Genomic DNA, 24,384 nt, shown 5'->3' with positions numbered 1-24,384 from the left:
AGGTTTTGCACATATATAAACAAAGATGGTAACTACGCTGTCAATTCCATCCAATTTCATATTAGAAAATAAAGAGACAATTCAAAATGTCAATAGCATCACTAAAAAAAAGACAAATCCGTGACATTTTGGGCCGAACAAATTTTTTTCCTATCATGCTGTGACGCCCCCGATTCAATCGTACACTAATCACACACGCAAACGTGTACAATCAAGATCAGGGACTCATGGGAAGATATCACAACACAACTCTAAAATAAAAACAAGCATCACAATACAAGCCAAGGGCCTCGAGGGCTCGAATACAAGTGCTCGATCATAGACGAGTCAGCGGAAGCAACAATATCTGAGTACAGACATAAGTTAAACAAGTTGCCATAAGATGGCTAGCACAAACTGGGATACCGATCGAAAGAGGCGCAAGCCTCCTGCCTGGGATCCTCCTAAACTACTCCTGGTCGTCGTCGGCAGCCTGCACGTAGAAGTAGGCACCTCCGGTGTAGTAGGATTCGTCGAAGGTGGCGTCTGACTCCTGGGCTCCAACATCTGGTTGCGACAACCGAGAATAATGGAAAAGGGGAAAAGAGGGAAAAAGGCAACCGTGAGTACTCATCCAAAGTACTCGCAAGCAAGGATCTACACTACATATGCATGGGTATTAGTATAAAGGGGCAATATCGGTGGACTGAGCTGCAGAAAGCCAGAATAAGAGGGGGATAGCTAGTCCTGTCGAAGACTACGCTTGTGGCAGCTTCCATCTTCTTGCAGCATGTAGAAGAGAGTAGATGGTAAGTTCACCAATATCATCGCATAGCATAATCCTACCCGGCAATCCTCCCCTCGTCGCCCGGTGTGAGAGCGATCACCGGGTTATATCTGGCACTTGGAAGGGTGTGTTTTATTAAGTATCTGGTTCTAGTTGTCATAAGGTCAAGGTACAACTCCGGGTCGTCCTGTTACCGAAGCTCACGGCTATTCGAATAGATAAACTTCCCTGCAGGGGTGCACCACATTACCCAACACGCTCGATCCCCTTTGGCCGGACACACTTTCCTGGGTCATGCCCGTCCTCGGAAGATCAACACGTCACAACCCCACCTAGGCACAACAGAGAGGTCAGCATGCCTGTCTAAATCCTATGCGCGCAAGGGTCTAGGCCCATCGCCCATTGCACACCTGCACGTTGCGTGGGTGGCCGGAAGCAGACCTAGCCCCCTTAATACAATAGCAGGCTTACGGTCCAATCCGGCGCGCGCCGCTCAGTCGCTGACGTCAAGAAGGCTTCGGCTGATACCACGACGTCGAGTGCCCATAACTGTTCCCGCGTAGTTGGTTAGTGCATATAGGCCAGTGGCCAGACTCAGATCAAATACCAAGATCTTGTTAAGCGTGTTATTTTGAAGTAACCGCGGACGCCGACCAGGGCCAAGCCCACCTCTCACCTAGGTGCTCTCAACCTGCCCTGTCGCTCCGCCACAAAGTAACAGTCGGGGGCCATCAGGAACCTAGGCCCACCTCTACTGGGATGGAGCCACCTGTCCTTTCAGCCCCCACATCGGAATCACTTGCGGGTACTCTACGAGCCGACCCGACTTTAGTCACCACATGTATCATATATCATGTATATAAGTATATACCCATGATCACCTCCCGAGTGATCACGACCCGATAGTATAGCATGGCAGACAGACAAGAATGTAGGGCCACTGATGGAATACTAGCATCCTATACTAAGCATTTAGGATTGCAGGTAAGGGTAACAACTGTAGCAACAATGACAGGCTATGCAGCAGAATAGGATTAATCGGAAGCAGTAACATGCTACACTACTCTAATGTAAGCAGTAGAGAGAAAGAATAGGCGATATCTGGTGATCAAGGGGGGGGGGCTTGCCTGGTTGCTCTGGCAAGAAGGATGGGTCGTCAACACCGTAGTCGATCGGGGCACTAGCAGCGGCGTCAGTCTCGTAGTCTACCAGAGAGAAGAGGGGGAAGAAACAATGAATACAATGCAAACAGATGCATATCGATGCATGACATGACAAGTAACAGTGCCTGGTGTGACCTAACGTAGCAGGAGGTGATACTGGCGAAGGGGGGAACATCTGGGAATGTATCCCCGGTGTTTCGCGTTTTCGGTCAGATGGACCGGAGGGGGAAAGTTGCATGTTCGCTATGCTAGGGACGTGTGGCTGACAAACGGACTGCGTATTCTGATTCGTCTCATCGTTCTGAGCAACTTTCATTTATAAAGTATTTTCATCCGAGCTACGGATTATTTTATATTAAATTCTAAAGATTTAAATCATTTTTAGGATTTAGTTAATTATTTTAAATCAACATTATCCAGAATAGTGTAAGCTGACGTCATCATGACGTCAGCGGTCAACAGAACGTTGACTGTGTCAAACTGACGTGTGGGTCCCACATGTCATTGACTTTTTAGTTAATTAACAATAGTTAATTAGGTTAACTAAACATAATTAATTAAGTAAATTAATTTAGTTAATTAACTAATCAATTAAATTCATTTATTTTTTATTTTTTAAATCTTTATATATATATATTTAAATCGTTCTGGGGCTGGGCCCCACATGTTCTTGGCTCAGGGGGGCATAGCGATTTGGGCGGTAGCGGGCGACGGGCGACAGCCCGAATGGGCGCCCGCCCAGGCCAACAGGCGGGAACGACGAGGCGTCGCCGGCCACCGCAATGGGCGGCCGCAGCCGGCGGGGAAGGAAGGGGGCGGCCATGGCGCGACACGGCGCGACCAGGCGCGGCCGGGCAGGGGCAGCGGGACAGCAAGTGCGGCGGCGGCCTCGGAACGCAGTGCGTGGCCACGGGGAGCAGGGGATAGGGCGGAGCCGGCCGCGGCGCGGTGGAGGCAAAGGGCGCCGGCGGGGGCGCGTGCGAGCCGTGGCGGGGGCGTGGGGCTGCGGGGGAAGTGCGAGTCAGGGGCGGGGGTGAGTTCGTGGGACGGCGTGCAGCGGCGAGCACACGCGGTTGGCTGCGGCGGACGCGGGTGCGGGCTGCGCGAGCGAGGGAGGTCTGGGGCGCATGTAACGCACGGGTACCGCAGGGGGCACCGACAGTGTCGGGCGCGGGCGTGGTCTGGCGCTACTAGGCGCGCAACGGGGTGCACGGGGCGCGCGCAACGCGCGGGCGGGCACAGGTGGTCGGCGCGGTGAGCAGGGGAGCGGAGGGAGGCGGGGCCTCACCGGGGTTTGTAGGGCACGGGGCAGAGGGGCTCGAGGAGGAAGATGGGGACGACGGCGATGTGGACGAGGCAGTCCGGCGAGGTGGCCGAGGCGGAGGCGCAACTCTGGGCGGCGGGGATCGGCGGCGGCGATGACCAGGGGCGGCGGGGTCGTGGTTCGTGCCCCGATCCAGATCGAATCGGGGGAGGGGGGCGCGTCGTGGGGGGGGGGGGGAGTGGGTGCGTGGGCTAGGGTTTCGGGGGAGTGGGGGGTTAAGTGGAATGGGGTGGGTGGCCGGGTGGGCCGGCCTGGTCGGCCGAAGCCCAGTGGGGGGGGTTCCCTTTCTCTCTTTCTTCCTTTTTTGTATTTGTTTTGTTTTCTGTTTTATTCCTTTTCTTTTATTTATTTTCCTTCTGATTTAATTCATTTTAAAATATTTAGGCATTCTGTAAAAGCGTGGTTCTTTCACCATAAATACCTAGGTATTAATTGACACCCACCAAACATTTTAGTTTTAGTGTTTGAATTTTTTTGATGTTTGACAAAAACTCAAATTTGAATTCGAATCGTTTTGAACTAACGCGAGATTAGCGACAGTAATAGAGGTGACGTGGCATCATTAGCATGGTTTACTGTAGCTTGATTATCTGGGCGTCACAATTCTCCTCCACTACAAGAAATCTCGTCTCGAGATTTAAGAGGTGTGGTAAGGAAGAAAGTTCTGGTTACGAAATTCTAACGAGTCTTCTTGTTCTTGGTTGTCTTCTCGAAGAAGTTGATCCCTCTTGTTGATGTCTTTATTTCTCTGCTTTTCAGGTCATCATGATGAAGTCATCCTCCTTTCTTCGAAAATTCTGTCGTACTTACGAATAGGGAAGGGGCTGCTCTACAACAATAGAATGGTATAAGGGGAAAATCATTTGGGGTTATCCCAGGAATGAACACAAGAGTATCTCTCGAGTTGAACGAATGAAACATATCGAGAGCCAAGTAAGAAGGTACCATAAGAAGTTTCAAGCGGATAGACAATCGTTCGTTGCCTGAAACAGAGTGTGAAAGGGGTCCAGAGCAATGAGAATAAGTAGTGTGTCTGATACCGAAAGATAATATCTGATTGAAGGTAGCTCGCAGAATTACATACGAGGTAAGGTCCAAAGGATAAACTTTGGAAACAGGGAGGTACAGGAGAGTTAGGTTTCGATCCTGGGACCTGTGGGTTATGGGCCTACCACGTGGGATAAAAGTAGGAAGGGCACTCACATCTTGCGTGGTCATGAAAGCAAGGCCTGTCAGGGAATAGGCTGTTAGTCATGTCAGCAACAATGTCGGTACCAAGGGCGAGGGACGAAGAGAACCATTTTCCCGCTCGTTGAAACGAGGCGGGCCAATAGGTAAAGTTCTTGTCCATCAGTGGTTACCGGAATGTTATCAACAATATTAATAGGGTCTTACTGACAGAGTGGTTCAACGAGGTGCTTATCGAAGCAGGAGAATATTACTGCTTAGATCATATAGATCACCAGTAAGGTTAAACAAGACAATGGAATGGAAAATGTGATTATCAGATTAAACAGTACAATGTAAAGGAAAATGTGTTTAAACACATATTTCAGGGGTATATCCTTCCCAAGGACAAGCAGAGCAAGATATCCACGTCAGGATAGAAAGTAGAAACCATTTAGGTAAGTGGAGAGGAATTTGATGAAAATACCCATACAACGGTGTTTTGGATAATTGATAAAGAAAGGATAGCATTGCTTCAACTATTCTTATTGAAGATCGGAGTACCACCGACATGCTTCGAGATAGCATGGACATGGTCTTCAATCAAAGGTCGGACTCTGGATACACAAAGGATCCATTAGGAACAACTTAGAGAATAAGTCTTATAATTTCCTCGTGGAAGAATGGTTAACTTTGCTAAAAAGGAAACTATAACAATAGGGCCTCCGGCCAAGTGTGCTAGTCATGACATCACCTTAGCGGGTCATATAAAGACCAATGTTATAACTCTTTGAAATATGTTCCAACCATCATATCTGACCGAGGTTCAGATCCGATTGGTGTCAGGATACCTCAGACTCATGATGCCCGAGAAGGAAGGGGTGCAACAGAATTAGACGAGATGGAGTTGCAAGATTCTCAGGAATTGAACTGTGGAAGCAAGTTCTGAATCATGAGTTCATCATTAAACCAAGGAGAGGATGAGGAGGTGGCTGATGATCTCAGCGACAATTCATTGAGATTTTCAAAAGATGGATTTCCACACTTATGTGAACAAGGAGATAACATTTGTCAGATCAAATGATATAATGAGGTATGCTCGAGGAAAACATACACAGTTAAACATTTGTTGAAAGGTGCACCGAAATATGGGCTTAGGTAGTACGATCAGTGTTAGAATGGTGATTCGATAATCAATGGCCTAAGGATGTAATATTGACCATTAACTCCAAAGCAATAGGGTCTATAGAAGGGCAGAATCCAAACAACACCGTTCGCTTGTTGGTATCCCGGTTAGAAACAACACAAGAAAGAATGGTGATGGTGAGAAGTATCACTATACCAAGAATTCTTAAGAGGTGGAGCAATTCTCACAACATCCTTGTCATAAAAGACATTAATACTTCAAGGTAGAACATCATACAAGCTGGATAGCAAGTTGCATCCATAACATGAACAAGTTTGTGTTGGGGGAAGGCAAGAATGTTGTCGATGATAATACAATCATCGAGGGGCAAGGATGGTATTTGCCATCATGAATTTGATTGATATCCTAGAAGAGCTCAAATGTTGATGATGATCACGACACATTTGTCGCGAGATTTCATGAAGATGTAATCGATCCGCGATGAAATCAAGTTAAAGGAATGATGAAGCGAAAGGTTATTGGAACCACGCATATGACACCAACTCGGAAGCAAGCTTGTTGTTTCAGGTGAAACGATAATACAAGGAAGATCAACGTAAGCTTAGTTCATCATCGAAAAGTGTGCTCCGGGAAGAAGGACCAGGTAGCACAAGTAAAATTTAGTAGGATAATGATATAGTTGATCAGGCTAGGAATGACTTGAAGGATTACTAAACTCATAAGCAACAAAAATTACTTAAGAGTTATAGAATCGGAGTGTGGAATAGATTCACTTATTGGTGTTCTCGAATGACTAATAACTCTGAACCTGGGGAAAATCTGAAATTAGTGAGAAGTAATACTAGATGAAGACTCATAGTAAGCAAGACAGTTCTTTGTCATTCTCGAGATACTAGAGGGTAATACTCGAGGGAAGATAAAATAGAGGTTGCGAAGATGTATTGATCTACAGAAGACAAGTGATTTAACTTGTCTGAGAAAAGGAATCAAAGAATATCAATATGGCCGGAACCACGATTGCGAAAGACAGAATCCCAGATATAAGACGAACTTATACCAAGGGAATAATAAATTAAAGAGAAGCTTTTATGACAAGGTCTACATAGTGTCCATGGGCATGAACTCAAAGTTCAAGGTCGACTCCCACTTCTCCAATGCATGACCATTCATTCACTTCTCTAATAAAAAATGATTTTAGTGTGAGAACCTACCTCGTGAATTACCAGAGGAGTACGAACCTCGGAAAACTTGCCGGTCCACAAAGATTAATGGAAGGCATAGGCTCAACCCATTGGGGCATCTTAGAAGCATATACAACAAGCTTCAAGAGTAAATATTACCAGCTCGAAAGCAAAGCATGGTTAGCCAAATCAGAGAATAGGATTTATGTAACGCCCCGAGACCGACGCTTCATAAGACTTCCTTATTTTCGTGATCTCCGCGTGTTTCTTTTGGTGCTTGCTCTTTTATTTTTGCATTGCATCATGTCATCATGCCATCATGTCATCAATCTTGCAAAAAAAACTCAACCAAGTAAATTGCATGGATCTTCGATCCATTTAAATCGAGGGAATTCACATGGTGATTTCTCTTTATAACATATCCTCCTAATATTTATGGAGCTATTATAAATATTCCATTAGTTTGGAATTAACCGGAACACACTTCCAAAATAATTCCCATGCCTTTTTCCACTTCAAGTTTCACCTCCAAGCTTTGCCAACAATTCTTTTCCCTCTTATCGAGGCCCTTCCTAAATGTTCAACATTTTGGACACTTTGTAATCCTACTCCTTGTTCAAACCATTTGAATTGAATTCAAATGCATTTGATTTTAAACCGTGCAATCTTACCCACTCCGTTTTTCTTGGAACGAGCATATTTTTGTGAGTCCAGGAAAATTACCCGCATGTGCAAATTCTTTCCCTAACCCTATCTTTATTTTTCTTCTCTCTATTACTTTTCTGCTAAAAAGAAATAAGAGAGAGGGAGAAGAGAAGCCCAGCAGCCGCATGACACTAGGCCAGGCCTCTGGTCAATTTTCCCTCTCCACTGGGCCGGCCTCTAAGGCCCAGCCGCCCTCACTAGCTTCTTAACCCTAGCCCATCTCTCCCTCCTCTCCCCTCTCCCTCTCGTTCCCTCCGCCCGCCGCCGCACGCACGCATCGAGTCAGGGTCTCCCTGCGCCCGATCCCCTCTCCCATCGTCCTTCTCTCGCGCTGCCATCCACGCAGAGAGGAGCAGAGCCCCGCGCGCCGTCCTCTGCCGTTGGCGTGCCCGCGAGTTCCCGTCGTCCAGCAGGCCGCCGCCCTGTGTGCGCGCCCATGCAGGCCCCTCCTTCCTTGCGCCTCCCCGCCTCTGCCTCCGGCCGCCGGCAGCGAACAGCTCCGCGGAGCCATGCCCCTTCGCCGTCGCGTCGCCTTGCCTTCCTCCATCGACCGCCGCCATGGCCTCCTGCCATGGACTAGAGGAGCCACGCCGCGCACCTCCGGCTACCGCTACCTCTGCCTCCTCCCTCCATTCGGCCTCAACCGCCGGAGACACGCTGCGCTCGGACCTCCACCGCGCCTTGCCTTTGACCTCGGCTTCCACGTCCCATGGCCACGAGCGCCATCAGCAGCAGGTTCAGGCCATCCCGCCGAGTCCCTCTCCGCCCTCCTGCACCTCGTCTCCGGTTCTGTCCGTCGGAGCCATGCCTCTTGGTGCCCGCAGCCGCGTCGCCGGTGTTCCTCCTCAACGCTGCCGCCTCGAACCTCCTCCATGCGCCAAGTCCCGCCACGGCCATCACCTCCCCGACGCCCTTGCTGCTGCTAGACCACCTCGGTGCCACCAGGGAGTGCCATGGCCTCCACCGAGAACCTTGGAATCGGCAAGACCACACGGACGCTCGAACGACTACACACTGAAACGTCAAGTACCTCGTCAATACGTGTACGACTACCGTCGCCGCGAAGACCGCGAGTTCAACTACTTCCACAACGCGTCGTGTACGACTACCGTCGCTTGGGTTCGACAAGACGTCGAGTACCACTACGTTGGCCAAGTACACCTTCGTCAAGACCGATGCCCGAACAAGCACCGTTTGCATGGATTGCGTCAAGTACCTCTACCGACGACCCCGAACATCTACGGAGTTTACACGATTGCGAGATGTGAACCACTACTTCTAATACCGTCGCCGTGTACAACTACTTCCTCTACGAACTTGATCCGTTCCGAAAAGTCACGCCTCGAAGGTATAACCCGAGACGACGTCCGTGGAATGAAAGCATGTGTTGTTTGAGTTGCTTGCGTTTGCACCGTGCCCGACTTGTTCGTCACACGCTGTCACTCGTTTCCTTGCCATGTCATCGAACCGTGGGAACCCGGTTACCGGGAGCACCCCACCATCTTTTGCGTGTTCCACACATCCGCACAATTCTCTTTTGCGCCGGTATCTCCACGAGCTACCGGAACCGATATGTTGCTGTGGCACCATTTTCGGATTCGTTGCCGTGGCACCCCTTTCTTCCACCACGGTGACAAATGCTTCATAACATGCTCATGTCAACATTTTCATAAGATTGCTTAAAACTTGCATTGTCATCCGCATCATGGTAACAACATTCAAATGTTTAAAATTATGTTTGTATTAAATTGCTAATTGACATGAGGAGTTATCGGAATTGTTGTTTGTTGTTCTGGCCTCATTTAAATTGCCTAAAATAGTTAGTTTACTTATGCTTCACCCCTTGCCATGTTTAATAACATTTAATATTGTTGGGTACATAAACAAGAGCGAACTAAATAACTGGAATGTGGTGTTTCGTCAATTTGCAACTCGTTGCATATTGAGCTCCACTTAATTTGTAGTGTTGTTTGTTGCACTTTGCCATGCCATGCCTCATGAAACCGGACATGCATCATACTTGATTGTGCATCATGTCATGTTTATGATTGTGTGTTTACTATGTTGTTTGTTTCTTTCTGGGTTGCTTCTCTCATTAGCTTCGGTTTCGTTCCGGAGTTGTGAGGATTCGTTCGACTACGTCCGTTTGTCTTCTTCATGGACTCGATCTTCTTCCTTGCGGGATCTCAGGCAAGATGACCATACCCTCGAAATCACTTCTATCTTTGCTTGCTAGTTGTTCGCTCTATTGCTATGCCGCGTTACCTATTCACTTGCTCTTCAAGCCTCCCAAATTGCCATGAACCTCTAACCTTTGTCACCTTCCTAGCAAACCGTTGTTTGGCTATGTTATCGCTTTGCTCAGCCCCTCTTATAGCGTTGTTAGTTGCAGGTGAAGTTGAAGATTGCTCGTTGTTGGAACATAATTATGTTGGGATATCACAATATCTCTTATTTAATTAATGCATCTATATACTTGGTAAAGGGTGGAAGGCTCGGCCTTATGCCTGGTGTTTTGTTCCACTCTTGCCGCCCCTAGTTTCCGTCATACCGGTGTTATGTTCCTTGATTTTGCGTTCCTTACGCGGTTGGGTGATTTATGGGACCCCCTTGACAGTTCGCTTTGAATAAAACTCCTCCAGCATGCCCAACCTTGGTTTTACCATTTGCTACCACCTATCCCCTTTTCCCTTGAGTTCTGCAGACTCAAGGGTCATCTTATTTTAACCCCCCCGGGCCAGTGCTCCTTCGAGTGTTGGTCCGAACTGAGTAGACTGCGGGGCCCCCTCGTGGAAACTCGAGGTCTGGTTTTACTCGTAGGATGTCTCATGCGGTGTTGCCCTGAGAACGAGATATGTGCAGCTCCTATCGGGATTTGTCGGCACATCGGGCGGCTTTGCTGGTCTTGTTTTACCATTGTCGAAATGTCTTGTAAACCGGGATTCCGAGACTGATCGGGTCTTCCTGGGAGAAGGTTTATCCTTCGTTGACCGTGAGAGCTTATAATGGGCTAAGTTGGGACACCCCTGCAGGGTATTATCTTTCGAAAGCCGTGCCCGCGGTTATGAGGCAGATGGGAATTTGTTAATATCCGGTTGTAGAGAACTTGACACTTGACCTTAATTAAAATGCATCAACCGCGTGTGTAGTTGTGATGGTCTCTTCTCGGCGGAGTCCGGGAAGTGAACACGGTTCTTGGGTTATTTTTGACGTAAGTAGGAGTTCAGGATCACTTCTTGATCATTGCTAGTTCACGATCGTTCAGTTGCTTCTCTTCTCGCTCTCATTTGCGTATGTTAGCCACCATATATGCTAGTGCTTGCTGCAGCTCCACCTCACTACCCCATCCTTTCCTATAAGCTTAAATAGTCTTAATCTCGCGGGTGTGAGATTGCTGAGTCCTCGTGACTCACAGATACTTCCAAAATAGTTGCAGGTGCCGATGAGACCAGTGCAGATGACGCAACTGAGCTCAAGTGGGAGCTCGATGAAGATCTTGTCCGTTGCGTTGTTTCTTTCCTTGTTGATCAGTAGTGGAGCCCAGTTGGGACGATCAGGGATCTAGCAGTTGGGTTGTCTTCTTTTCTTTTGGTTCCGTAGTCGGACCTATGTGTGTATCTTGAATGATGTATGAATTTATTTATGTATTGTGTGAAGTGGCGATTGTAAGCCAATTCTTTATCCCATTCTTGTTCATTACATGGGATTGTGTGAAGATGACCCTTCTTGCGACAAAACCACAATGTGGTTATGCCTCTAAGTCGTGCCTCGACACGTGGGAGATATAGCCGCATCGTGGGCGTTACAATTTACCAATGGCATTATGTATTAGGGAAAGAACTTCTCGAGGTTTTTGTATACGAAGGACACCATCGGATGATAATTCAATAAAGGATCAGACGGTCCATAACATAGTTGATGTGAGCATCGGCACACAACCAGAGGAAGGAACAATGCGAAGGCATTGGATCATAGAAACAACTGACTAATTCAAAGCTCAAATGCAAAGGAACTATGATTTCCAATTCAAGGGATCAAAAGCAAACTCTCTGATTAAGGATGGATAAGTTGAGTAGGCTTAGGGGTACAATCGATGGCAATTTGATTGCTTGAGATCCAGCTCATATTTAAAATAACGTCTGAGCTAGAAGGATGAATTATAGGACCTAATTGAGGATTGCGAGCACTCGCAACATATTGGATCGGCGGACTCAAAATGACAATGGCAAAGGATGTCAATAAGATTACCAGACTTATGAGATTATTCATAATGCAAGCAAGCAAGAATTTTAAGAGCAATAGGCTGCTTAGGGTTTTCGGATGATCGAAGGGTATTTTGGAGACTAGTGTGAAATACTTGAATCAACTGGGGATGAGCGGATACTCGGTAAGTGCGAGAATTATCCGTAGGTGTATTCAGGTGACAAAGAATAGCAAGGCAGTAAGCTCAAAGGATTCTCGGAACAACAGAGAGAATTTTGGGGTATCTTGTAATAACAAGATCAACTGGGAAACATTGTATGAATGGCGAGTATATGTGGTTATCCATAGGGGTTTATCGATGGAAGGGAATTGCAAAAGTGACGCCATAAAGTCTCGAGAGAACATCGGAGAGTATCTTCGGATTCTTCTGGTGCAACAGACGATCATCTGTAATAAGGGGCTCTCCGGGAGAAAGTATTATCGAGAACCTAGATTCAGAGTTAGTGAAATCGTTTAACCTGAATAGAAGAGATGTCAGAGTCCCAGAGTATAGGTCGAGGAATAAAAGATCCTACTACCACCCAATGGCGATGTGGGCCCATAAGCCACACAGCCATGTTAGTAAAAGTTTTGCAATGACTAGACTCAACTTCGGCCATGGAGTTGGAAGGGGGATTCCCACAGGCAGTCGGCTCTGATACCAACTTGTGACGCCCCCGATTCAATCATACACTAATCATACACGCAAACATGTACGATCAAGATCAGGGACTCACGGGAAGATATCACAACACAACTCTAAAATAAAATAAGTCATACAAGCATCATAATACAAGCCAAGGGCCTCGAGGGCTCGAATACAAGTGCCCGATCATAGACGAGTCAGAGGAAGCAACAATATCTGAGTACACACATAAGTTAAACAAGTTGCCATAAGATGGCTAGCACAAACTGGGATACCGATCGAAAGAGGCGCAGGCGTCCTGCCTGGGATCCTCCTAAACTACTCTTGGTCGTCGTCGGCAGCCTGCACGTAGAAGTAGGCACCTCTGGTGTAGTAGGAGTCGTCGAAGGTGGCGTCTGACTCCTGGGCTCCAACATCTGGTTGCGACAACCGAGAAGAATGGAATGGGGAAAAAGAGGGAAAAAAGCAACCGTGAGTACTCATACAAAGTACTCGCAAGCAAGGATCCACACTACATATGCATGGGTATCAGTATAAAGGGGCAATATCGATGGATTGAACTGCAGAAGCCAGAATAAGAGGGGGATAACTAGTCCTGTCGAAGACTACGCTTCTGGCAGCCTCCATCTTGCAGCATGTAGAAGAGAGTAGATGGTAAGTCCACCAAGTATCATCGCATAGCATAATCCTACCTGGCGATCCTCCCCTCGTCGCCCTGTGTGAGAGAGATCACCGGGTTATATCTGGCACTTGGAAGGGTGTGTTTTACGAAGTATCCGGTTCTAGTTGTCATAAGGTTAAGGTACAACTCCGGGTCGTCCTGTTACCGAAGATCACGGCTATTCAAATAGATAAACTTCCCTGCAGGGGTGCACAACATTACCCAACACGCTCGATCCCCTTTGGCCGGACACACTTTCCTGGGTCATGCCCGGCCTCGGAAGATCAACACGTCGCAACCCCACCTAGGCACAACAGAGAGGTCAGCACGCCGGTCTAAACCTATGCGCGCAGGGGTCTGGGCCCATCGCCCATTGCACACCTGCATGTTGCGTGGGCGGCCAGAAGCAGACCTAGCCCCGTTAATACAAGAGCAGGCTTACGGTCTAGTCCGGCGCGCGCCGCTCAGTCGCTGACGTCAAGAAGGCTTCGGTTGATACCACGATGTCGAGTGCCCATAACTGTTCCCGCGTAGTTGGTTAGTGTGTATAGGCCAGTGGCCAGACTCATATCAAATACCAAGATCTCGTTAAGCGTGTTATTTTGAAGTAACCGCGGACGCCGACCACGGCCAAGCCCACTTCTCACCTAGGTGGTGTCAACCTGCCCTGTCGCTCCGCTACAAAGTACCAGTCGGGGGCCGTCGGGAATCCAGGCCCACCTCTACCGGGATGGAGCCACCTGTCCTTTCAGCCCCCACATCGGAATCACTTGCGGGTAATCTACGAGCTGACCCGACTTTAGTCACCACATGTATCATATATCATGTATATAAGTATATACCCGTGATCACCTCCCGAGTGATCACGGCCTGATAGTATAGCATGGCAGACGGACAAGAATGTAGGGCCACTGATGGAATATGAGCATCCTATACTAAGCATTTAGGATTGCTGGTAAGGGTAACAACTGTAGCAACAATGACAGGGTATGCAGCAGAATAGGATTAATCGAAAGCAGTAACATGCTACACTACTCGAATGCAAGCAGTAGAGAGAAAGAATAGGAGATATCTAGTGAGCAAGGGGGGGCTTGCCTCGTTGCTCTGGCAAGAAGGACATGTCGTCAACACCGTAGTCGATCGGGGCACCAGCAGTGGTGTCAGTCTCATAGTCTACCAGAGAGAAGAGGGGGAAGAAAGTATGAATACAATGCAAACAGATGCATATCGATGCATGACATGACAAGTAACGGTGCCTGGTGTGACCTAACGTAGTAGGAGGTGATACCGGCGAAGGGGGGAAACATCTGGGGAAGTATCCCCAGTGTTTCGCGTTTTTGGTCTAATGGACCGGAGGGGGAAAGTTGCATGTTCGCTATGCTAGGTACATGTGGCTGACAAATGGACTGCGTATTATGATTCGTCTCGTCGTTCCGAGCAACTTTCATGTATAAAGTATTTTCTTCCGAGCTACGGATTATTTTATATTAAATTCTAAATATTTAAATCATTTTTAGGATTTATTTAATTATTTTAAATAAACATTATCCAGACTAGTGTAAGCTGATGTCATCATGATGTCAGCATGACGTCAGCAGTCAACAGAACATTGACTGGGTCAAACTGACGTGTCAGTCCCACATGTCATTGACTGTTTAGTTAATTAACAATAGTTAATTAGGTTAATTAGCTCATTCGGTTAACTAAACATAATTAATTAAGTAACTAATTAATTAAATTCATTTATTTTTACTATATTTTTAAAATCTTTACATATATATTTTAAATCATGCTGGGGCTGGGCCCCACATGTCTGTGGCCCAGAGGGGTCATAGCGGTTCGGGCGGTAGCGGGCGACGAGCGCCAGCCCGAATGGGCGCCCGCCCAGGCCAACAGGAGGGAACGACTAGGCATCGCCGGCCACCGCAGCCGCCGGGGAAGGAAGGGGGCGGCCATGGCGCGGCCACGGCGCGGCCGAGCAGGGGCAGCGGGACGACAAGTGCGGCGGTGGCCTCAGCACACAGTGCGTGGCCACGGGGAGCAGGGGATAGGGCGGAGCCGGCCGCGGCGCGGTGGAGGCAAAGGGCGTCGGCGGGGGCGCGCGCGAGGCGCGACGGGGGCGCGAGACTGCGGAGGAAGTGCGAGTCAGGGGCGGGCGTGAGTGCGTGGGACGGCGTGCAGCGGCGAGCACACGCGGTTGGCCGCGGCGGACGCGGGTGCGGGCTGCGCGAGCGAGGGAGGTCCGGGGCGCAGGCGACGCACGGGTGCCGCAGGGGGCACCGACGGTGTCGGGCGCGGGCGCGGTCTGGCGCTACTAGGCGTGCAACAGGGTGCACGGGGCGCGCGTAGCGCGCGGGCGGGCACGGGTGGTCGGCGCGGTGAGCAGGGGAGCGGAGGGAGACGGGGCCTCACCGGGGTTTGTAGGGCACGGGGCAGAGGGGCTTGAGGAGGAAGATGGGGACGACGGCGACGTGGAGGAGGCAGCCCGGCGAGGTGGCCGAGGCGGAGGCGCAACTCTGGGCGGCGGGGATCGGCGGCGACGATGAGCAGGGGCGGCGGGGTTGTGGTTCGTGCCCCGATCCTGATCGGATCGGGGGAGGGGGGCACGTCGTGGGGGGGGGGGGGGAGAGTGGGTGCGTGGGCTAGGGTTTCGGGGGCGTGGGGGGTTAATTGGAATGGGGTGGGTGCCCAGCTGGGCCGGCCTGGTGGGCCGAAGCCCAGTGGGGGGTTCCATTTTCTCTCTTTTTTTGTATTTGTTTTTTCTGTTTTCTGTTTTATTCCTTTTCTTTTATTTATTTTCCTTCTGATTTAATTCATTTTAAAATATTTAGGCATTCCGTAAAAGCGTGGTTCTTTCACCATAAATACCTAGGTATTAATTGATACCCACCGAACATTTTAGTTTTAGTGTTTGAAATTTTTTGATGTTTGACAAAAATTCAAATTTGAATTCGAATCATTTTGAACTAACGCGAGATTAGCGACAGTAACAGAGGTGACGTGGCATCATTAGCATGGGTTTACTGTAGCTTGATTATCTGGGCGTCACAGATGCTTATGACACTTTATAATGATAATTGTGACAAACACATGTATCATCATAGATGTGGCGGGCTCCTACTTCTATGACAAAAAATCATGACAGAAAATGGGCTTTTCGTCCTGGGCGGGCCGGGGACGCACCTGCATGACATTCTTTGGGCCGTCCATGACGGAAAAAATCGTGGTAGAAGCGAGGGCGAGGAAAATTTCGGGGAGTTCCCGGTTACGGTGGGTGGTAGGGGCCGAGCGATGCACGGAGGTTTGCGCGTTTCTCTCATACATGTACGCGCTTGTGTACGAGGCGTTGGGCTCTAATTGAACCCGAGCGAGGCGTTCGCTTACTGAACCCGAGTGATTGCACTAGCTACACGCGTTAGTGAACCCGAGCGATCGATCCCTTGGCTATTAACTGAACCCGATCGAGCAATTCCTTGGCTACTGCTGCTAACTGAAGCCGATTAAACCTGCTGCCTCTTGATGAACAATGACCGTTGTTGGGGGTTGGATGAACAATTCATGCTGGGGGTTGGATGAATAGGACCCCGTGGTAGTAGTAGGTTGTTGTCGCTGGATGAACATGACGCTGATTGAGGAGGCCGCCACGACCGAGCTGGTTGGGAGTGGATGAATAGGACCCCGTGGAGGGCTGGTTGAACAGTAGCCGGTGGAGGCTGGATGAACAGGACCCCGTGGAGGGCTGGGTGAATAGGACCCCATGGAGGGTTGGTTGAATAGGACCCCGTGTGGAGGGCTGGTTGAATAGTAGCCGGTGGAGGCTGGAGGAAGTCGACGGTGGATGAACATTAGCTCGTGGAGGCTGGAGCGAGGCATTAGACTGTCAGTGTACAAAAGTAGGGGCCTTTATATACCCCTTTACTTGTGCACGGGCAGTCGTAGCCACACCTGCGGCCACGCTTGGCGGGGCAGAGGAAGGAAAGGTACAAGGCTAACAAGTCAGTGCTCAAGCCAGAGGCGCGAAGAGCAAAAGGACAAGATGGATTTCCCCCTGCAACACCATTGCCGGGGCGGCCTACATAGCCCCGGCAAGAGCCTTGCCGGGGCAACTTGCCCAACACCAGCAAGGCCGCCACCCTTGAGCCTGAGAGCTCTGACACCATTGACAACGTCGAGACCACGACTCGGGGGCGCCTGCGTGGTGGCATGCAGATCTTTGTGAAGACCAAGGGCCTGCAAGCCTAGATGAGAACCAAAAGACGAAGACCCCCGGCAAGATCCTTGCCGGGGACAGCCACGAGACCCCGGCAAGACCCTTGCCAGGGGCATCTGCGGGGCCGAGGCCAGACCCGCGCCTACGAAAATTTCGCTGCCCCGTGCCCGTTCTGACGCAGCAACCAGCCCGCCAACTAGGTGAGCGCCTGCGTGGCAGCATGCAGCTTCTAGGCCAACTAGGCGAGCGCCTGCGTGGTAGCATGCGGCTTCTAGGCCGACTAGTCAAGCACCTGCGTGGTGGCATGCAGATCTTCGTGAAGACCCTGTCACTGCACCAGCTCAGCAACCAGCCATCCAGCATGGTGCTGCATGCCTTGTCAGCGTGGACGCGCGTTGAAGCAAGGCGAGGCAGCGACGGACGGGACGCGCCTCGTTGCCATCCCCGATAACGCAATAGGGCACGTAGGCGGTGCATTAAATGCGTTTGTCCTACGGTGCCAGGTGATAAACTTGTAACACTGTAGATACTTTCCACCTCCTGTGTGCCACTGTGGCGACCTCTTTGACATATAAAAGGAGGCCCGAGGCGTACTGTGGAAGGATTTGGACTTTTTTGGACTGGGCATGCACCGCAGCTAGTTCAAGAGCTCAAGAACACCCAATATACACAGACAAGCAGGACTAGGGTTTTATGCATCGTTTGCGGCCCAAACCTGGGTAAAAATTCCCTCGCGCTGATCTTCTAGACCTGCTCTTTGCGCAGCTCCACACCCCGCCAACCATAGAAGGGATTCCCCGGGATCCCATAGGTGTCGTTTCCCTCGACATCTTTGGCGCGCCAGGTAGGGGGCGCTGAGGGTGTGAAAATCTGGTCTAAAGGTTAGCACATCGACTTCTTCATCGCCATGGCTCCCAAGAAGAAAGCGATCACAGCGATCGGTTTGTCTGGAGCCGAACTGCCCGTACCAGCACGGGCGGGCGACGGGGCAGCCACAGATGGTGGCGGAGGCGTGGCCCGCGAGCATCCACGACACTCTGGCAATCGGAGCCATGCGAGCGGCATCGTTCGTGTCCAAGACGACGAGCCACACGCCACTGGGTCCAGGGGCGGAGCCGTGCTGCCCACGGGCGGCGTGGCGGCCTCCGGGATGCCCCAGCCGGTGCTCGCGCCGCGGTCTTCCCAGGCCGCGCATGGCGAGCAACGCCGCGACGTCGGTGCCCCCGGGCGCTGTCGCGGGAAGAGCCATTTGCGTCACTCTCAAGACGCACCGGGCCAGCATGCGCGCCCAGACGCTGGCGAAAACGGCGCGCGACCACGAGACCGTGATAGAGCTCCTTCTAACGTGGTTAGAGGTCGGAGCGTGTCATGGTCTGCGCAGCTTACGGCGCCACCCACGCCAGCGGAAGCATTGGCGCACGTGCAACTGCTCCTCGACTTTTCTCCTGCCGCGGAGAATCTCGACGAGTGCAGAGCCACCATTCGGAGCCTCATCAGCTTCGCCAATAAAGATGAACCACGACCAGCAGGACCCTCGTGCCGGCGCTCTGTCGAGCAGGTGCACGCCGGCGGCCGAAGGACCGGAGACGCTGCGACCACGGTGCATTCTCCTCCCCACACCCGCAACAGCGGCCGCTGGCTCGTCGGGCCGACGCCCGCGACAACGTTTCCACGGCATCGTCTGACCCGCGATCCCGCTGCGACCAACGTTAATTTCTTCAGGAGCGAGCTCAGGAAGACGCTCGAACCACTATCGAGCGGCGGCAGGAAGCGCGCCATCAGTCAGATAGGCGTGCGGGGCCCACTATGGACCGCCCAGCGCTGGGGGGTGCCGGTGACCTACCTTATGAGGTGGGTTGTCCATCCTTTACCCATGAGCTGCGGCAGTTCCAGTGGCCCACCCACCACACATTCAAGCCTGAGGTCGGAGAAAATACAAGGGCAAGACTCACCCGTCGAAGTTCCTCAGCATCTACACTATCGCGATGCAAGCTGCCGGGGCTCACGACGACAAGGTGCTTGCCAACTATTTCCCATTGGCACTTAAGCCCAACATCATGTCATGGTTGATGCACCTGCCGGTGGATTCCATTTCTTCTTGGTCGGATCTGTGCCACGAGTTTGTTGGCGCCTTTACCGGAGGCCACCAAGCTCCTAGCCAGGCAAGTGATTTGCATGTCATCCCCCAGAAGGACGGCGAAACCCTGCGCAAGTACATACAAAGGTTCAGCCGTGTGCAGTACAACATCCCAGATGTTCATACCGCTGCTGTCATCAGGGCATTCCATCAGAATGTGCGCAACCGCAACATGCGTGAGGAGCTGGCGATGAACAAGGTTAAGGATGTAGCCGACCTTTATGTTCTGGCCGATAGATGTGCTTGGGCTGAAGAAGGGAGGAAGTACCCCGGCAAAGATGCCGGGGCGGAAACCGACTCCACAGACAAAGACCCCGTCACCCCGGCAAAGAAGGGCCGACGCCGCAATAGGAAGCGTAAGGGCAAGACCGTGCTTGCCGTTGAGGGATCCGGCGACCCGGCGCCGCCAAGAAGGACAAGGTTGACGACCCTGGCAAGGAAGTTACCGGGTGCGCCACCTGCCGGGCCTTGGCGGCTGCCGACAAGCCGGGGGGCTCCGACAAGCAGTACTGCAAGATCCATCGCACCAAGGGCCATGACCTCCAGAATTGCAGGCTGGTTGAGCTGCTTGCAGAGAAGAAGAAACCTGAGTACAAGAGGTGTGACACGTCTCCAACGTATCTATAATTTTTGATTGTTCCATGCTATATTATATTCTGTTTTGGACATTAATGGGCTTTATTATACACTTTTATATTATTTTTGGGACTAACCTATTAACCGGAGGCCCAACCCAGAATTGCTTTTTTTGCCTATTTTAGAGTTTCACAGAAAAAGAATATCAAACAGAGTCCAAACGGAATGAAACCTTCGGGAACGTGATTTTTGGAACGAACGTGATCCAGAGGACTTGGACCCTACGTCAAGACATCAACTAGGAGGGCACGAGGTAGGGGGGCGCGCCTACCCCCCTGGGCGCGCCCTCCACCCTCGTGGGCCCCACGTTGCTCCATTGACGTACTTCTTCCTCCTATATATACCTACGTACCCCCAAACTACCAGATATGGAGCCAAAAACCTAATTCCACCGCTGCAACCTTCTGTACCCATGAGATCCCATCTTGGGGCCTTTTCCGGAGCTCCACCGGAGGGGGAATCGATCACGGAGGGCTTCTACATCAACACCATAGCCTCTCCGATGATGTGTGAGTAGTTTACTTCAGACCTTCGGGTCCATAGTTATTAGCTAGATGGCTTCTTCTCTCTTTTTGGATCTCAATACAATGTTCTCCCCCTCTCTTGTGGAGATCTATTCGATGTAATCTTCTTTTGCGGTATGTTTGTGGAGACCGATGAATTGTGGGTTTATGATCAAGTTTATCTATGAACAATATTTGAATCTTCTCTGAATTCTTTTATGTATGATTGGTTATCTTTGCAAGTCTATTCGAATTATCAGTTTGGTTTGGCCTACTAGATTGATCTTTCTTGCAATGGGAGAAGTGCTTAGCTTTGGGTTCAATCTTGCGGTGTCCTTTCCCAGTGACAGTAGGGGAAGCAAGACACATATTGTATTGTTGCCATCGAGGATAACAAGATGGGGTTTATATCATATTGCATGAGTTTATCCCTCTACATCATGTCATCTTGCTTAAAGCGTTACTCTGTTCTTATGAACTTAATACTATAGATGCATGCTGGATAGCGGTCGATGTGTGGAGTAATAGTAGTAGATGCAGGCAAGAGTCAGTCTACTTGTCTCGGACGTGATGCCTATATACATGATCATACCTAGATATTCTCATAACTATGCTCAATTCTGTCAATTGCTCAACAGTAATTTGTTCACCCACCGTAATACTTATGCTCTTGAGAGAAGCCACTAGTGAAACCTATGGCCCCCGGGTCTATTTTCCATCATATTTAATCTCCCGACAGCAAGCTATTTCTGGCGCCGTTTTTATTTTGTTTTCAATACTTTGCATCTTTATCATAAAAATACCAAAAATATTATCTTATCATATCTATCAAATCTCACTCTCGTAAGTGACCGTGAAGGGATTGACAACCCCTTTATTGCGTTGGTTGCGAGGATTTATTTGTTTGTGTAGGTGCGAGGGACTCGTGCGTGGTCTCCTACTGGATTGATACCTTGGTTCTCAAAAACTAAAGGAAATACTTACGCTACTTTGCTGCATCACCCTTTCCTCTTCAAGGGAAAACCAACGCAGTGCTCAAGAGGTAGCAAGGCGCGATAAGGAGAAGGGCAGGACGATGCTGAGGGGTCCGGCAAGAAGCGTGGCGGTCGAGGAGGTCACCGCGACAAGGATAATCAACAAGAGAGGCCCGCTCGGGGCAACGACAAGAAGAAGGGAGACGATGATCATGATGAGGACAACGAGTCCGGCAAGCACGAGTTCCAGAAAGCTACGGAGGCCATGTGCGTCGATGGTGGCGCCTCGTTGCACACCTCTCACCGCCAACTGAAGCAGTGGGCACGTGAAGTCACTGCGGCGGAGCCATCGTTCGATGCCCAGAGGCCACTGAAGTGGTCCAGCACGCCTATCATTTTGGACATCGAGGATCACCTTGATCGCACAACTATGGTTGGGTGTTTGCTGTTGTTGGTTTCGCCAACAATACGCAACCTCAAGGTGACGAAAATGCTAGTTGACGGTGGGGCCTGTCGGCGTTCTGGGAACGGGGGTCCCCAGACTTGCATGCCCGCGGCCCACGGCGTGGCTGCGATGCAGGCCTGTACGGCCCATCTTCATCAGCGAGACATTCAAGACCCTCGCGAGGGGCCAAGCCTCGCGAGGCGGATGACGCAAGACCTCCTCAGGAGCAGCCTCACCTGGCTGCCTCGCGAGGAGTGGAGAAATCAAGGTGGGGCAAACCACGCGAGGCTCTCGTGACGAGAGCCATGACGATCAAGATCAGGAGGGCGCCAGCGCGCGCAGCGTCCTTGTTTCCTCTTTGACGCTAAGGAGGCAAGCGCAGGCATGGAGTACCGAGCAAAGGTTTCCATATCAGTGCAATGAGACCAAGACCAGCAGGACGGCAGGACGGAGGTCACCATGGAGCCCAAGACGGCGTCACCACCAGAGCCTTTTGCAGGCGAAGACCGCTTTTGTCAGGATAAGCTATACTAGCTATCCCCTTTCAAATTGGCCGTTGTTGGCTCCCTTCCCGCTCAATATTTGGGAAGAGGACCAAGGCCTATATAAGTAGAACTAGCCACCCCAGTAGAGGCAACTCAACTGAAAGGAGATTGGATCCCCAGCAAATCCTTAGCCACACACTGAGCACAAGAACACCCCAACCTCAGGAGGCTATTCTTCCCTTTGTACTGTTCATCATCAGCCCAAGAGGCAATCCACCACCACCACACTGGAGTAGGGTATTACACCACAATGGTGGCCCGAACCAGTATAAATCTTGTGTCTTTGTGTCGCGAGTTCGTCGAGTTCATCCGCGTGATCTTAGCGAGCTAGGGCGTAGATCGGTAGGGAGGAAATATTCGCGCGCACCCCAGTGTTCGAACCTTAAGGGTTTTGCCGGAACCCGTGATCCGACATTTGGCGCGCCAGGTAGGGGTGCGCCGGAGTTTCCTTTCCGTTGTTTCGCGTCCAGTTGCTCCGTCGTCTCCATGGCGGATGCTCGCCGAGCTCGTGCTGAGCGCCGGGCTGCCCCAGCCACCCGCGTCGCACAGACGGCTCCCGTCGGTGGGCCACCTCGTCGCTCTCCGTCTCCTGCCGCCAACGCCGCCACCGGCCCGGCGGGGAATGAGCAGCAAGCGTCCTCGCTGCACCCCTCGGTGTGGCGGGACGGCCGCACCGTCACTCCATCAGTGACTCCGGCCGGCTCCTCGTCCCACGCTCGTCGCGCTCCCATGGACGCGCGGGCCTCGCTCCTCATGGCGCATGAGCTCCTATGCTACCGCCCGATCGACGACCTCTACAAGGACTGGCTCGACCGCATCACCGAGCTCATCCGCGCCGCAGGGGGCTCCCCTGCGCCGTCCCTCTCTCCGTCTCACCCTCCGCCGGCTACAGGCGACGTAGCTCACGGAGCGCCTCCACCACCTCTGCCCCAAGACGGCGCCCTGGCGCCAAGGCCCGCGCGTGAAGAAAGAAGCTGTCACGAAGTCCCTCCGCTGCAAGAGAACGCACCGCCGCTCCTCGCGCCGCCGCGCTGGGATCGTCCGCCGCGGCATGGCCCCGCGCTGCTTGCCGTGGCGGCACGTGGGTGTCAAGACCAAGCTCCACCTCCAAGACGGGCTGTGTAGCGTCGCCTGGCCGGGCAAGTTCAAGCCAGATCTGCCTCCTCGCTACGACGGCACCCCGACCCCGCGGAGTTCTTGCAGCTCTACGAGCTGAGCATCGAGGCGGCCAACGGCGACGAGAAAGTCATGGCGGATTGGTTCCCTATGGCACTCAAAGACGGCGCCCGTTCGTGGCTCCTGAACCTGCCTCCCGGCTCGATCTCCTCCTGGGACGAGATGTGCGACCGCTTCGTCGCCAACTTTCAGGGCACTCGTGACCGCCCGCCGGCCGCGGGTGACATGCGCCACGTAAAGCAACAACCAGGAGAGACCCTCCAGAAGTTCATCCAGCGCTTCAACAACATTCACCTCAAGATCCCCAAGGTGACGAACGAGGCCATCATCTCCGCGTGCTTTGATGGCGTCCGCGACGTCAAGATGAAGGAAGAGCTCGCTATCCACGAGGAGCTGTGCACATCTCAGGAGCTGTTCAACCTGGTGACCAAGTGTGCAAGAGCTGAGGAGGGGCGCCTCAACCTCCTCGAGCTGCCAGCTGCGGATCTGGAGGAGAAGAAAGCCAAGGCCAAGGACGTGAAGCGCAAGGGAGCAGCCTTGCTCGCAGTGGAGCCGGACACCAAGCGAGGCAGAGACCAGCCCGAGTCATCCAAGAGCAGCCGACCGTTCTGCGCCTTCCACAACCTGAACACCCACAACACCAGCGACTGCCAGGAGCTCAGAGCCATTCGTGAAGGACGCTTCGGTCGACGCCCCGAGCGCAGTGACCGGGGCTACGGCCGAGGAGGAGGACGTGGTGGCGGGCGCTGGGACGAC

At 51.5% G+C, this 24,384-nt stretch overlaps 1 protein-coding gene across 1 annotated transcript; it reads left to right on the top strand.

Annotated features, from left to right (window-relative positions):
* The first annotated feature begins 7,722 nt into the window (after positions 1 to 7,722).
* On the top strand, positions 7,723 to 11,152 carry LOC141039312 (uncharacterized). Its single transcript, XM_073506673.1, has 2 exons — positions 7,723 to 8,801; positions 9,553 to 11,152. Exons 1-2 carry the CDS (start codon positions 8,012 to 8,014, stop codon positions 9,687 to 9,689), a joined length of 927 nt encoding a protein of 308 aa, XP_073362774.1. The 5' UTR covers positions 7,723 to 8,011; the 3' UTR covers positions 9,690 to 11,152.
* Positions 11,153 to 24,384: the final 13,232 nt, after the last annotated feature.

The sequence above is a fragment of the Aegilops tauschii genome, chromosome 1 (genome assembly GCF_002575655.3).
Source record: "Aegilops tauschii subsp. strangulata cultivar AL8/78 chromosome 1, Aet v6.0, whole genome shotgun sequence".
In the NCBI taxonomy this organism is placed as follows: domain Eukaryota; kingdom Viridiplantae; phylum Streptophyta; class Magnoliopsida; order Poales; family Poaceae; genus Aegilops; species Aegilops tauschii.
This window is presented reverse-complemented; position numbering and strand designations above follow the sequence as displayed.